The sequence below is a fragment of the Salmo salar genome, chromosome 26 (assembly GCF_965601325.2).
Source record: "Salmo salar chromosome 26, fSalSal1, whole genome shotgun sequence".
Classification (NCBI taxonomy): Eukaryota; Metazoa; Chordata; class Actinopteri; order Salmoniformes; family Salmonidae; genus Salmo; species Salmo salar.
This window is the reverse complement of record NC_138316.1, coordinates 18,872,682-18,888,342: the sequence shown is the minus strand read 5'-3', so window position 1 is coordinate 18,888,342 and position 15,661 is coordinate 18,872,682. Positions and strand designations below refer to the sequence as shown.

Below are 15,661 nucleotides of genomic sequence, written 5' to 3'. Positions count from 1 at the left end.
TATTTTTCGGGGATGTGTGTTTGGATGTTTTGTTGTGTATTGATTTATCTAATTCTCTAGTTTTGGCAGGGCATGATATCAACAGCCCAACCTGGATCATCACAAGAGTGAGTATCATGTTCTATTCTCAGAAAACATGCAACGTGACAGTTTTCTATTTCTCTCCCCCTCTCTGTTTCTCTCTGTCACCCTCTTGCTGTTCCGCTCACTTTCTCGATCTCTGTCGCTCTCTATTTCACGTACTCGCCAATATTTTCTTTGTGGGTGCAGCAGTTGAAGGGTCCATATAGAAATGATAGATAGAAATGGATGGGCTCTCGTACAAATACTTCAGTCAGCCTTCTTTCTTCTTTGCTGTTTGTCAGTGATATGTTCAATATGTTGCTCTGTAGAAGTTCCAGACCTTTGCATTATTCCCTCTGTTTTAGCATCAAGCCGTTCACCCAACAAGCATATCCCATCCAGCCGGGAGTAACAACAACGATTTCTAGTAAGGCTTTCACTCATGCAAATGTCCTTTTTTCTTAATAAGTAGACCTATTGCGTTGTTTAAAATCTGACATTTTAATGAGCTATGGAGATACAACTCAGTTTGATATGTCAGAGAGAGTGTGTGTTACTCATGTTGGTTGTGATGCAGGCTACGAGCCCACGTCAGCCCCAGCCCCAACAGTCCCAGCGTGGCATGGCCGCTCCATTGGGACATCCAAGCTCCGGCTGGTGGAGTTCTCTGCCTTCCTGGAGCAGCAGAGAGACCAAGACTCAGTGAGTATCCTGAGTATCCTTTTATCCAGAGCGACTTACAGGAGCAATCAGGGCTAAGTGCTTGCTCAAGGGCACATCGACATATTTTTCACCTACACGGCTCTGGGATTCAAACCAGCAACCTTTATGGTTACTGGCCCAACACTCTTAACCACTAGGCTACCTGCCGCTACTCGTCACCACTCTGCATATGTATTATATGTATCTTGCATGTACCACTCTACCAGGCTACTCATCACCACTCTACACCACTACACACTGCCACTGACCTATTCACTGTATCCAGACTGGCACTACCTCAGGGTTTTTTATGGGGTTTTAATGTTGAGGGAAAAAATACCCGCACGCTCTTATAGCTCTTCTTTTTCATGAAAGCATGTAAAAGCATGTCAAGATAGGGAGGGTATTGTCCGTATTCATGGCCACTCTCATGAGACATAGCTGTCACTCATTTCCAGCTCTTATCAGCCAGTTCTGGCCCTCTCAACACACAGAGGGTCTAGCTGCACACTGTCGAGGATCAAAGAGATGAGAATGAATGCACACACTAGATTGAGTTCCCTTCGCTAGTTCTGACCGACCATACACACACAGAACACTGGGATTAGGGAAAGTAAGATGGACCACAGACCCATGTCACATCATGTGAAAAGGCACACAGACCAGCAGCCCTAAGCTCATGCCTCACATTCTTTATTGTTTGGTTTGGACGCGAGCGATCTGTCTTGGTTTGTCTGCATTCCCCCGAGAATTCTATTTTGTTATTGATATCGCATGACAACAGCCATTAATCTTGTATTTAGCTGAATATTTGAGATGGTTACATGGCCTTAAGGCTTGGCTGGAGAGGCCATGCAGCACTCTGGTACCGAAGTAAAGGGCAACAGTGACTTTGAAATAACCCTCATGATAAGATTTGACTCTCTCACAACCAGAACATTAGGACAATAGTACAGATTTAATTGTGAAGATATTCCCGGATTTGCTGGCATTCCTGCTTTTTGTTTTATGACTATATATCTTATTTATATTTTTGATCTCATAAACCATGGAGAACAGACTGACTGGTACTGTAAATTAGAATAGTTTTTCTGAGGATCTCAGCCAGCCAGATGTTCAATGGTTATTGAAAACAGAACAGTAATAAGCTGCAACTTCTGCATAAGAGATCAATACTCAAAAGCATTTTTTTATGATTTACAAATGCGTCTTTTTGATATTAGCTGTGTAAGATCCTCCTGTTTACTGTCTTTCAGTACAACAAGCACCTCTTTGTGCACATCGGACAGACGAACCACTCCTACAGCGATGCCTTGCTGGAGTCAGTGGACATTCGTCAGATTTATGACAAATTCCCTGAAAAGAAAGGAGGACTGAAGGAGCTCTTTGGCAAGGGTCCCCAGAATTCCTTCTTCCTCATCAAATTTTGGGTGAGTGTCATGTTGCTAATTATCTGCACTGGTCTGGTGACTGAATAGCACTTTAGTGTGTACAGTAGGCCTGTGTGTTTGTATGAAGAAAGAGGTAAAGAAAAGATATGGAGAAGACCAGTATTGTGGAAAGAAAAATAAACTCACAGATATTTAAACAAATATGTTCACAGAGTTACTTATTATTAATTAGCCTGTGAAATGAAACTGCTGAGATTTAATGCATTTTGTTCTGCCTTAGTATCTCCATAAAGATATATTGTATATCATTTCTCATGTTCTTTCTATAGTATAAAGCATTTCCTGTTTTACAACCCAGAGAAAACAGGATTTGTTTGGTTCCATCTCCAGTGAATGGGTTTAATCAGAGGCTAAACACTGAATATGGCTGCAGAATGCATGTTGCTATATTTGGCCTCGCATAGCAGGAGAGCTTGTGATCAAAGCGCTCGCTAATTCAGTGTAATATCTCAAAACAATGGAGTGACCTCGTTGCACTCATAATGGCTGTTTAAACATTGCATGTATTTTACCCCAATGGAAAATGCTAACTAGCGGCAGTCAACAAAGTGGGCCTCGCCGTCGCAGCCAGAACAGCCCGCTCAAATTCCTTTTGAAGTGACCGGCCAATCTGAATTTCAAATGAAAGGCACAATCTGCACAATAATTAAAGTGTAACTGCTTTGACTAATGAAGGAGGAGGATGCTATAGAAGGAGATGTGCTCTTTTTGTCCCCATAATGAACATGATGTCCTGGACCTGGAGAGCTGCCCTCAGAGCACTGCTCCTTTTCACTAGCATGAATCAGCCTCAACATAACTTCATTTAATCTCCCTTATAATCTAGTTCCAAATATGGATCACATTTACATAGTCATTCAGAGGTGGCTAAGAAGTGTGTTATTTATTTAAGACTGTCCATTCACTTGATCGCCGATGCCCCGCTAGATGGTAATACATTCACAGGTGTAGGTCATTATTTATTTGAAATAAATGACGACTTTCAATCTACACTAACATTTTTCCATTGCACGGTGCGTTCACATACAGTTCGGTTCTGCATGCCTCACTAGAGAGCAGTATTGTGATGGCCATTTTTTTGCTAAAACACATTTCTCTCACCTCATATGGATGAACAAATGAGACACATTTCTGTCTTACCAACGACTAATATTGTGTTATTTGTGGTTCCCAGGCTGACTTGAACTGCAACATTCAGGATGAAGCGGGGGCTTTCTATGGAGTGACCAGTCAGTATGAGAGCTCCGAGAACATGACAATCACCTGCTCAACTAAGGTGTGCTCCTTTGGCAAGCAGGTGGTCGAGAAGGTGGAGGTGGGTAAAAAAAAAACATTCTGTAAATTACATATACAGTCACCTGTTGATATCAGTATATGTGGAGGACGAAGAAGCTCACACCTGGTTAGGTGAGGTGCTGGCAAGCAAAGTAGAACCCTTCAAAATGAAAAGCTTCATGCTCTAGGAGTTAAGATGCAATAATTTATTACCAACGTTCCGACAGCCAAGCTGTCTTCATCAGGGTTTAATGACAAACACTGCGGGTCACTAGTTTATATAGTTTGGAAGGACACACACAGGTGTCTGTAATCATGGCCAGCTGTGGCATAATTTCATTGGTCGATTTACAAATATCAATAGAACATGTAAAAAAGCATGAATGGATTACATACGATCATGGATACAATTAGGCTACATCATATAGTCCTACAATCATATAGTCCTACAATCATTACAAGAATGGCTTCAGATCAAACTCTACGATGAGATCTTTAAATTAAAGACCCAGGTGGCCTCTAGTTTTATCAATAAATTGTCAAGGTTACCCCCTCTCTTAGGGAGGGTGACGTGTTCTATCAGTATATGCGTCACACATTTCTGGATGTTGGTTCTCTCTCTCTCCAGACGGAGTATGCCCGGTTTGAGAACGGACGCTTTGTGTACAGGATAAGCCGGTCTCCCATGTGTGAATACATGATCAACTTTATCCACAAGCTCAAACACCTGCCTGAAAAATACATGATGAACAGTGTCCTGGAGAACTTCACCATTCTTTTGGTAAGGATTCATTCCTGTCCTGTCCTGTCCTGTCCTGTCCGTCCTACTACTGCTTCCTAAAGCAGCCAATTACAAAAGCCTCTCTCACTACTCTAACCTGTGCCTAGGACCCTCCCTCTCCTTTACCCTAGCTTTCTGCTGGGCTCCTTTGGCTCCAGCGAACCTGAAAAGAGGAGCTCTGACTGGGACCTGAGATGAGCCTTGCTCCGTTCACCTGCATTCCTCACATTCCACAGGGGATGGAACGCAGTGTGAGGAGCCTTATCATCTGCAGGGGAGAGGAAGGGAGGAGGGGAGGGGAGCGATCAGAGGGGGTGGGGACCCCTGTTATTAGCCATCACATGGGGGCTTAAAGTCCTATTCTCCACTGGAGAGATAGCTCTTTTTAATGCATGTGTGGGTGTGCACTCTCAACCCTGCCCCGGTTTTGTTTGTTTCATTTTTTCCACCCACTCCTTTAAATTCCTTAGATTTACAAATTGACTTGTTTTTGTCACACTGTTTGCTGATTGACATCTGTCCGTGGGCCTTTTAACATCGGAAAAGTCCTTTTCCTGAGACCCATATTCCTCTCCAGAGACTGCTCATTACATTACATGGAGTGGGATTGCGTTAGGTCTGAATGACTAACATGACATCTCTGTCTCTTCCAGGTGGTGACGAACAGGGACACACAGGAGACTCTGCTGTGTATGGCGTGTGTGTTCGAGGTGTCGAACAGCGAGCACGGTGCGCAGCATCATATCTACCGACTGGTGAAGGAATGAGACTCCTGAACCCCCTGAATCCTCCCTTTACATAGACTAAAGAACCTCAAAACAAAGTGACAGTGCCTCTAGCTGAAAATCACACATGCACTGCTTTTCGGTCACATTTTGGGTGAAGCCTATTGTTAGTCATTTCTTTGTATATTAATGTATGTATTTGATGTTTGACTGCAGCTGTGAATTGCGGTACAGTTGTTCTATGTTTTGATACAGGAGAAATTCTTCATTTTGAGGAATGGCGAGTCAATCTTTGTTTGTAGGATGTACATATAAAAGAGGCAGTATGTAAGGAATCAGTTGGTTGGGTTTAATTTGGTCAGCAGACATTATGTGTGTGTTGTCTTCTTCCGCTTTGATCTTGTAATGTACACTTAGAAAACACTAGGAAGATGTTGTCTGTTCCCCATGGGTCCTGTAAACTACATGTATATCTGTAGTTGATTTGTGAGCATATAGGTCACAGGAGGTTGGTGGTCACCTTAATCGGGGAGGACGGGCTCGTGGTAACGACTGGAGTGGAATCAGTGGAATGGTATCAAATACATCAAACACAGTTTCCAGGTGTTTGATGCCATTCCATCTGCTCCGTTCTGGCCATTATTATGAGCCGTTCTCCACTCAGCAGCCTCCTGTGTTATAGATATACAAACCGTACATACACACTTGACCAATAGGTTTTCCAAAGAAAAGCATTTTAAAAAACATTTTGGGGATAATAAAATTGCTTCGCGAAAGTTAGTCGAAGGCAAGTGATTGTGAGCATCATAATAGTGAAGTTATTGCTTTACAAAAGCATCTGTTTCTTTCAGGGAAATAAGATACCGGTCCCTGTGGACAATCCACGTCTTAGACACTAGCAGCAGAATGAATGCACTGTGATTACACTACAGAGGCCTAGTTCAACCTGTGTCTGCCTCAGACACGGCTTTACAAGTCTTACATTGCAATAAGGAAACCATACACCTATCCTGTTCCAATGTCCTACGCTACAAACGAGTCCCTCTCTTCTGAGAAGACAGTCATTAAAATGGATTTGATTCTAAAAACAAGAAAGCACTACTTTAGCTACTCTGAGTGGACTGTCACCTTGTCCTAAGCACTTGGTTCCCCTTCTAGGACATGCCGATTTTAACTTTTACGTTTTTCTTTTAGGTGTGTGGTTTAAGGTTTTAGGATATCCTGAAATAACCGTGAGAAAATGGATCACTTCTTAGACAGTGGGCTGTGTTCAGTATGCAGTTACATTGCCTCTGAACAGATTATGCATTTTGTCTGGTCATTGCAGTCCTAGCCAGTGTCGCTGCCTTTACGTTCACACCTCCCCATGAATCTGTGGCCTACACCAATTCCGAGCCTTAAACATGTTACGGACGTGTGAATTCCAAAAGATGCCACTAAAGCTGTGATCTCTTTCCTAAGCTGGGTGACTAATTTTCACATCTTGTAGGAATTCTACTACAGTACAATCTGCCAAAGTGTAACAGTGTACAGTGCCTTATTGTATGGTGTCAAACTGGCCTTGGTTCACTTTTAAGAATGTATTTTGTTTTTAACACGCACAAAAAATATATTTAAAATCACTCACCAATATACATATTGGTACAAAATTTTACCACACACACACACACACACGAGTTAAACGGAGTTACTTTTTAACATAAATAAGAACTGACTTTGCCTTTCCTGTTTTGAAAGACCAAAAATACAGAGATACATACGATCTCTAGACATGTCCTGCACTGTAGCATGGAAGTGCCTTTGGTTTAGAATCTCCAGCAATGAAAATACTAAATAATTACGAATTAAGCATTGCTAAACCAAAAAGAGATGTAATGAAACCAATCACCACATTGCCTTGCTGAAGGTCTGTACTAGATGACAAGGGACAGTGAGTGAGTCGATTCATGGTGAAATAAATTATATATTAATATAATTTGGTTTTAATAAATTATCTGTTAAGAAGAGTACCTGTACTATTCATGTGTGTAAAGTTATAGTCTGTGAAAGGCCTGTTTGACCAGACAGCAACTGATAGAATGGATGCTGGTGACTCGTTCCAGCAGCTGTGAAGTCACATAGGCTTACAACTTTACCTTAAAGAAGAGATACATGTTTCCTGATTCTTACTAAATTATTTATGGGAACATCTTATTCTGAATCATTGCCGAAAATGTTTCTGGTGGATACAGACAAAGTTGGTTCAATTGCTCAGTATTTTTGCTACAGCCCTATGGAGACTGGAGTTCAGTAGGCATATATATTTTTTTCTTTGTTAACTGTTTTATCTCCCTTTTTGCCCTGTGTACTAGTTCACGTTTATGAATGACTTACTGAGGTGTTCCTGTTTTATTGTTCTACATGTATATGATGGTTTGTGATTACATTTTGGGTATATTCCAAGCCCCAAGAGGGTGGTGATGCTGTTACTGCTACACTGCTGGTACATTTGACATGTGAGTTCCAAGCTGGAACAGCTGACTGTACCTCCCACGTCTCTGGGGACCAGAAGACTGTTGCCTTTGATCAGATGAATTGTCTAGAGGACACTCTGAATAAAATGGACATAAAGCATGGATGTGTAACGGAATCTCGACACAAACATATCAGCAGTTTAGCTCTTGTTGTTATTTGTTTGTAATTTCGTCTAAATGTAGGTACTGGTACCTTTTTTGTTGGTTATTTCCATTTTAAGATGTTGGCTTTAAAGTGAACTTTTCCATAGTTCAGATAGTATCATAAAAACAACTATTGGGTTTGTGTGCAGAGATTTTCTTTGTAAAAAGGTGCTTTGTATAAAATGATATATCCTTGCTTTTCTTGGTACAGAAGTGTGATATCTTTTCATATCCATGACAGTAAAGCGTTGGAGCAAGGGACAGAAAATAAAACCTGTTATGTGTATGTGTTCTCTACTGCATATGGTCTTGTCTTTGCTCCGTAACATTTTGATGCCTTCTTGATAAAGTGGTAGATATTTTGTAGCTTTCTAGATACTTTGTATGTATACAATATTGAAGTTAAATAAATCAGGAAAAATATGGTCTCCCTTTTTATTCTGTGAACAACTGACAGTGAGAATACAAAAAATACAGAGCATCTCCACATTAATACATTAAATTCGAACTTAACCTTTAGATAAATAAACATAATATGTAACAACACATCAGCTGTACTAACCACAAATACACAACAGAGGGAGCCATTCCCTACCTTTTGTATTGGTGCCAGCCTTGTTACAGTATCTCCATTATGTTACAGTATGTCATGTGGCAGTATTTTCAATTATGAAACTAGATTTCATAATCTGGGACAACAATTTACAAAAGAAGCCCATATAACAACAATAAGGAAGCCACTTACACAGGCTGCACTCTTTGATAAAGATTGTTTACATTTAACAGACACTCCTATCTAGAGCAACTTACATGGAGAATTAGGGTTAAGTGCCTTGCTCAAGGGCACATCATCAGATGTTTCATGTAGTCGGCTGGGGGACTCGAACCAACGACCTTTCAGTTACTGGCCCAAAGCTCTTAAGGTTCTGCTACGCTACCTGCCACCCAATATTATCATCCCTAAAGCACATCCCTCTCTCAGCTAAAGTTCTGTGCTTCGTTCATTTTGAATAAGATCTAGCATGACTATTGCACTTAATTATATATATTTTGTGAATGATTTATGAAGCGTTTGTGTCATTATAAAATGTATCACTTTCCTTTTTGCGTAACAGTTATCAAGGGTAATACTGAACGCTAACACCAGATGGAGCCATTATCAAATGAAAGACTTGTCCATCGGACCAACCTAAAAAAGACTGAAGGCCACGGTGCTGCTGTTTAGCTGTTACACTGACATGCTCATTCTGTAACACTGTTGTAAAAAGTGCTAGCATATTTCAACCTGGAGCCTAGGTATGTCTATTGCTCTCTCATTCACTCACTCACACATTGATTATACCGTGTAACGGTTTGATGTTGTAATGATTGTAACGCCAGTAGTTAGAGTGCTTACTAACCAGAGACAGAACAACTCGTTCGTCTACAGAATGCCCTCTCCCTATCCTCTCTCTCCACTGACACTGTCCACATAATATCTAACAGATGTCTGTCTGTCTGTCTGGCTCATGTGTGTGAGAGGATCTGATTATGGAGTCATTTTTAAATCCATGCACAGTGCACCAGTGTAATCTTCCCAGGGGTCAAAGCCCTGCCAGATTTGGACTACTACACTTCCTGTGTTTCTAGGGAGTCCTTTTACACAGCTGTATCTGAGTACAAGAGGAAGAATACTGGACACTCATAATGGGTGTAAAATGTTCCCTACTATGGTCTTGATTCATGGTGTAGCTGTCCTTACTTGACAGGTACCAGCAGGGGGTCAGAATTTCTCTCTTAATTCCAGATAAATCCTGGAGATCAAGGTTAGAACGCTGCCTTCTGAATGAACCAGGAAGTGGTTGTCTAAGTGTCAGACAGTCTTCCCATTCGGGACAGAGGTCATTTCAACGTCTAGTTTTGGTTTACATTTGGTTGACTTGTCATCTAACAAGAGTTCAATGTGAAATCAACAAAGAATGTCACCATGTAATTGGATTTAGATGAAAAGTTAGGTGAAAAAAATACGAAATTCCCTTACGTTTCCCATGTTGATTCAGTGTAATCACAATGAATTATTTTTGTTGAAATTACGTGGAAACAACATTGATTCAACTAGTCGTCCCCCCACTGGGTTGTTATGTTGATTATGATGATCAGCATGTATGAATAGAAAAGTGAGATGAGGCAATATATTGTGGAACCCCGCGAAGCTGGCTCAATACAATCGCTTTCCTTTTACCATCTGTTTGTTGGGGTGATTGTCAGTGAAGTGAAATATGTGTTTCACCCAGAGAAGATGCATGGTGCAATGTATTAGGCTATAGCCTTCTATACTGATGTGTGTAAGTTAGTCTTACCTTGTACACTGCATGCTAATGCATTTGGTTTAAAAAATGTAAGATAACATCTTCTGATTTAGGGATGTCAGTACCTTATTTCACACCTCCCATTGTCACTATTTGAAGTGTTGCATAACCCCCAGGGCTGTCTGCTGGTTATGTCGCATCAGCCAAGGCACCAGCCAAGGTACATCAGCCAAGGTACAGTAAATTATTATAAATTAATATTAGTAATAATACTACATGTGCATGTATACAATTATTATTATAAGTGTTGTTATAATTTTGCATATCACTACTATTGTTATTGATGTGGTAGTTGTAATTATTGTTATCATTATTAGTTGTAGTATTAGTCGTTTGTTGTTGTTATTCATTGATAATAGTGTTGTTGTTGTTGTTATCATGTTTTATCAAAATACGCAATCAGGTTCTCTGGGAGAGTAACAAACTTTATGGGCGGTGTTTCTTGTTGTGTTTAGGAACTGTAAAGTTGTCATGTGATCAAAGCAGAGCGAGTCTCGGGTTGTACGCACAGCGCGCAAAGGGCGCAGTTGAGTGTGCTTACTTAGACACAGAGCAAACAGCCACAGCGGCTACATGGACTTCCCATCCGCTACCAACTACTTGAGGGAACGCGTAAAATGAAACATGTATCTCAGAATGTTGGATGTTGCTTTTTATTCTAACGTATGCGGATGTACAATTAATTTAGCACTTACATGACGAAACTCTGTTCTAATCCGTTTCCCTCTTCAAAAAACGGAATTTGAATGGTATTCTAAAGGGGAATAACGTTTCGTTTTAGTTTATGATGGAGTCCAAGGAAAGTAAGATATCTGTGTGGGTTTGCCGAGAGGAGAAGCTTGTCTCCGGACTGTCAAAGCGCACAACCTGTGCAGATGTGGTCAATGTGCTCCTAGAAGATCAAAACTTGAAACAATGTGTCTCTGCAGCCATGCTCTCGGGATCACCCCAGTCCTATTGCATCGTAGAAAAATGGAGAGGATCTGAGAGAATTTTGCCGAACAAAACAAAGATCCTTCGACTTTGGGGCGCGTGGGGAGAGGAGCAGGAGAACGTGCGGTTTGTGTTGGTTAAAAATGAGGCTTCTTTGGCTGACCACGGACCCCGGAGCGCAGAGGCGCGTGTGGTGCTCAGCAAGGAGAGCCCGTGCATTTACAAGGGGACAGCAAGAGCCACCATGGGCTTTTCACCTGAGAAACAACGTCGGATTGTCAGGAAAGCTTTCAGAAAGTTGGATAAAATAAATAACAAGAGGGCGCAAACCGTGTCCAAGGATGCGCCCACTGGGGAGAAAATGGAAACTTTGGTTCACCTGGTCATATCCCAGGACCACACAATCCGCCAACAGATCCAGAGAATTAAAGAACTGGACAGAGAGATAGAAAGGTATGAAGCTAAAGTTCATTTTGACAGAATGAAAATGCATGGGATCAATTACGTGCAGGACACATACTTAGTGGATGCGCATTCTGACGCGCTCTCCAAGCAGGAGGGCGAGAAGCCGTGCTCAGCGGAGGCTGTTGCCCAGTTTGAGGAGTATGCCCAACGGTGTGAGGAGGTGATTAGACTTCAGGATGAATTGGCTGAGCACGAAGCGCTCATGGACAGCATTACTGTGGAGATCCAAGAGGAACTTAACCAGAGGTGGATGAAGCGAAGGCAAGAGGAGCTGTCAAGTAAAGAGGTGGAACCCAGTGCGGGAGAGACCGCTATGTGGGTATCAACAGCCCATGCGACACACACAGACACGTTAGCCCTCGAGGCTGACACATCATTCGAGAACGATTTTCTTCTGGAGGAGGAGAGGATCAAAACGCAGCTGGATACTAGTTTATACATTGGACTGCGCTTGAACACGGATTTGGAGGCTATTAGGAGTGATTTGAATCTAACCCATGATATTTGGGGGGCGAAAGAAAAGGAGATACGGGATTTGCTGGAGAAAGTGAACTCATTGTATATAGAGGATGACGAGACACAAGGCGAAGACAATGACCGCAACTCTGTGGTTACTGAGGCAGCAATGATGCGTCTCCTGGAGACGAAAAGCGAGTGGGTGGAGCAAGCCAGGGGGCTTTCAAAGACATGCAATGCCAACGATGACGATTCAGACACTGGCCTGAGCTCCATGCACAGTCAGGACTCGGATAACCCACCTGTGTGCGAGTCATTGGTATGAATTGCCAGGATGCTTCAAATTCTATTGACAATTATGGGACATAATTACTGTATGTCTAAAAACTCAGGGATCTGACATAGAGTATATCCCCACAATGAACAACACAATATAATGTATTCAAAAATGTATTGACTATTATATAGCTTACCCCAATACATAGTCAAAATACTTGGTCACTTAAATATATGCAATTATAGCTATTCACGTATTTTGCTGCCTTTTCTCTATATAAAACCCTTTGACCTGTGCCAGGACACACCTCAATGTTATCATGTTATTGGTTAAGGAATGGACATCTTTGTGTTTGCAAGACTAAACAGACTTAAAATAGACCATGCTAAATGTAACACTGATCAAGTGCTAAATCTAGTTGGAAGTGAAGTAGTGCTCTGCACTTATCCAATGTGATTTTGTGGACACACTGATGAGTCTTAAGTATGAAGGGTGTATGACATACTAAAATAAAGATAATTTAAAAAGCTTATGCGCAATTGCTTCATTGAAATGTGTAGAAAATTACTTTTCCTTGCCTAATCAATACCAAGTCTGCAAATTGTATGCATCAGGAAAGAGTTTGGGAAGAGTAAAAAGTATAGGATGATGTTAAATAATGTATGTGTATGCATGTGTGTGTGTGTGTGTGTGTGTGTGTGTGTGTGTGTGTGTGTGTGTGTGTGTGTGTGTGTGTGTGTGTGTGTGTGTGTGTGTGTGTGTGTGTGTGTGTGTGTGTGTGTGTGTGTGTGATGTGTGTGTGTGGTGTGCGTGCATGCATGTGCGTATGTGTGAGAGTGTGTGGATGCATGCATCACTGTTTGTGTGTGTGTGTGTGTGTGTGTGTGTGTGTGTGTGTGTGTGTGTGTGTGTGTGTGTGTGTGTGTGTGTGTGTGTGTGTGTGTGTGTGTTCATGCCCTTGCGACCATGTGTGCTTGAGGGAGACGGTAGGTAGGGTATGGGGTGGCATATGTACTTTAGAGAGACGGTAGGTAGGGTAAGGGGGTGGCATATGTACTTTAGAGAGACGGTAGGTAGGGTAAGGGGTGGCATGCAGCATTACGCAATGGGATGAAAACTCCAAGCAGATGCTGGGCTCACACAGCGCAAACCAGAGCATGTACAGTACATAACGGATCAGGGATACATACAGGACGTTTGTGCCACAGTGTGAGTGAGAAAGGCCAGGGAGGGCACGAAGGATTTGGGCTCATATCCATGGGCGTCAGGAGATTCCACGGGTGAAAACTTCCTCTGACATAAACCACACAGGGAGAAGCAGCAGAGATGCCTTTGACAGAGAGACATACAGTAGTATGGCATTACATTATATTTCCCCACAATAGCGAGTGTGAGGCTGGCTGTCTGACCCAGGTGGGGTATCACATGATGCTATTGTATTTCACTGTTGACTGGTCTTCAGTCAGGCTTCAGATCCAGTCTCTCTCAGCCAGGGTCTCATAAGAGGATCCCCTCCTTCTCCTCCCCCATGCCCACCCCTACTGTACCCCTGCTATAGTGCACTCTTAACACATCCCTGAACACTAGATCAAACCAGCATCAGCTGTAATCAGAGGCCTGCTGTTGGCGTTAATCTGGTTGGTCTGTTGAGCAGTGTGAGGATTGTAGCTATAAAGCCAGAGCTGCATATACATTCAGACTGTCACAAATCACATCATCAGGTTTGTTTGCAAAGCTAATGTCAGAGCATTACCTCTGGCTCTACTTCACATTCACCACTGCAGAACATTTAACAGATATTAACATTTTAATCGTTCAGATAATATTGTTATTACATATGTATAAGCCACAGAATTTCATAACAAAAAACTGTGAATAAGAGATGGTGTAATATGCTCCAATGGCCCGAATAGTTTTTCTGTCTGTCTATCAGTCAGTGAACATCTGGACTAAAGTATTACCACACCTCGGATTGGGCAGGGCAATCATGGATTAAAGCAACATACTGTACGTTTGGCCAATAGCCTTTCCAGATGACAAAATTATAAAAGATCATAATAGGGCTGGATGATAATGTGCGTCGAAGACCAGTCATAATGAAAACCTCCAGTCTCAGTGGTAGGGTTACTTTACTCTATGCTACTTCAGAAATTATTTTATCATTCCAATCACTCTCAATTACATTAAATATATTCAGAAATTGATATTAGCATGCCACCAGCACACCACTGAATGAACTAGTACATGATCTGGATGCATTAGTGGATGCACTCAGAGGTCACAACAGATAGAGAATGCTAATCCCTTTTTAATGTCAATCCAGCAACACTGGCTGGAGTTTATGGGAACCTCTCGTATCCTCCTCAGTAATAAAGTCAAGGATCCGTGACGCACCAGTGAGGAGGAATGCTGTAAAACTCCCTTCCTGGCTGTACAGGCTCAGGAACACATAGTGTATGTCTTTCACTGATATACACTATAGGGGCTAGGTTAGATTTTTACTCACACAAGAATGGCCACCCAACTAGTATGACATTTTACTGTTGTTGTAGCTTATGTCACTATTTTCATGAGGCTCTCTTCACACACACATACACAAGCACTTGTACACGCACACACACATACACACACCTGAAGTATACATGATCATTTTTATATGAATTCTACAAGCCCTTCAAAGGAGTGTGGGAAAGTGAGTAACACTGTGGTGACTGAGCTGTAGCTTTGGGGAGGAGGTGTATTTAGAAGAGGAGGTTCTCTGTGGGCTCCTTCATCTCTCAAACAGCAAACAGGACGCAATTACTGCCATGTCTTTGATCCTTCATCAATCTCTTCCAGTCCCCTGCACCGAGCACTGAGCCCCCACCCCCTCTAATGAGGCCCTGCCCCACTGACTCCCTGCGACTCCTCCCCTGTCCTGAACGAGGCAGATATCTATCAATGGGTGATAATGACAGGTACTCTAACTCCACCCCTCCCATAAATACTTCATTACTGCAGTGTGAGGAGAGGACAGGGCTATTACTGTTGACCAAGGTGGTCCAGGTTTCAGACAGTCTGAACCAAAACCTTCACTTTACACAGGGACACGCTCCACCATGATAGAACCAGACCAGATAAAACGCTTGATTTTCTACTGCTTTATTACTTGCTGTCTCGCACACACACACACACACACACACACACACACACACACACACACACACACACACACACACACACACACACACACACACACACACACACACACACACACACACACACACACACACACACACACACACACACACACACACACACACACACAGAGAGAGAACTACCACACTATCAGAACTCTAATATTTGAAGGTTCAGTGACTCCAGAGTAGATGAACCCAAAATAGGGCGCAGGTGTCAATCAAGTCATGGGACACTGCATTGCTCGGGGGGATGTTTGTTTGTGTTTTAAACAAGAGGGAGAAAAAAATGTCAGCGCCAAACTGACTTTCCAGACCAATAAACAAGGCTCCAATCATCCTGACACTCACT

At 42.2% G+C, this 15,661-nt stretch overlaps 2 protein-coding genes across 12 annotated transcripts in view; both read left to right on the top strand.

The window, feature by feature from the left end:
* Window positions 1-8,082, top strand: part of tead1b (TEA domain family member 1b) — a 69,044-nt gene extending 60,962 nt beyond the window's left edge. For all 11 annotated transcript variants that reach the window (XM_014175315.3, XM_014175322.3, XM_014175319.3 and 8 more), the window contains 7 exons: window positions 61-107; window positions 429-490; window positions 641-765; window positions 2,022-2,195; window positions 3,391-3,531; window positions 4,120-4,272; window positions 4,926-8,082. In XM_014175315.3, coding sequence (XP_014030790.1) covers window positions 61-107; window positions 429-490; window positions 641-765; window positions 2,022-2,195; window positions 3,391-3,531; window positions 4,120-4,272; window positions 4,926-5,039 — 816 coding nt within the window. In that variant the 3' untranslated portion in view covers window positions 5,040-8,082. The remainder of the gene's footprint in view (window positions 1-60; window positions 108-428; window positions 491-640; window positions 766-2,021; window positions 2,196-3,390; window positions 3,532-4,119; window positions 4,273-4,925) is intronic.
* Window positions 8,083-10,487: 2,405 nt separating this feature from the next.
* LOC106587197 (ras association domain-containing protein 10-like) lies at window positions 10,488-12,665 on the top strand. Its single transcript, XM_014175325.3, has one exon. The coding sequence runs from the start codon at window positions 10,787-10,789 to the stop codon at window positions 12,179-12,181; it is 1,395 nt and encodes a 464-aa protein (XP_014030800.2). The 5' UTR covers window positions 10,488-10,786; the 3' UTR covers window positions 12,182-12,665.
* The last annotated feature ends 2,996 nt before the right edge of the window (window positions 12,666-15,661 follow it).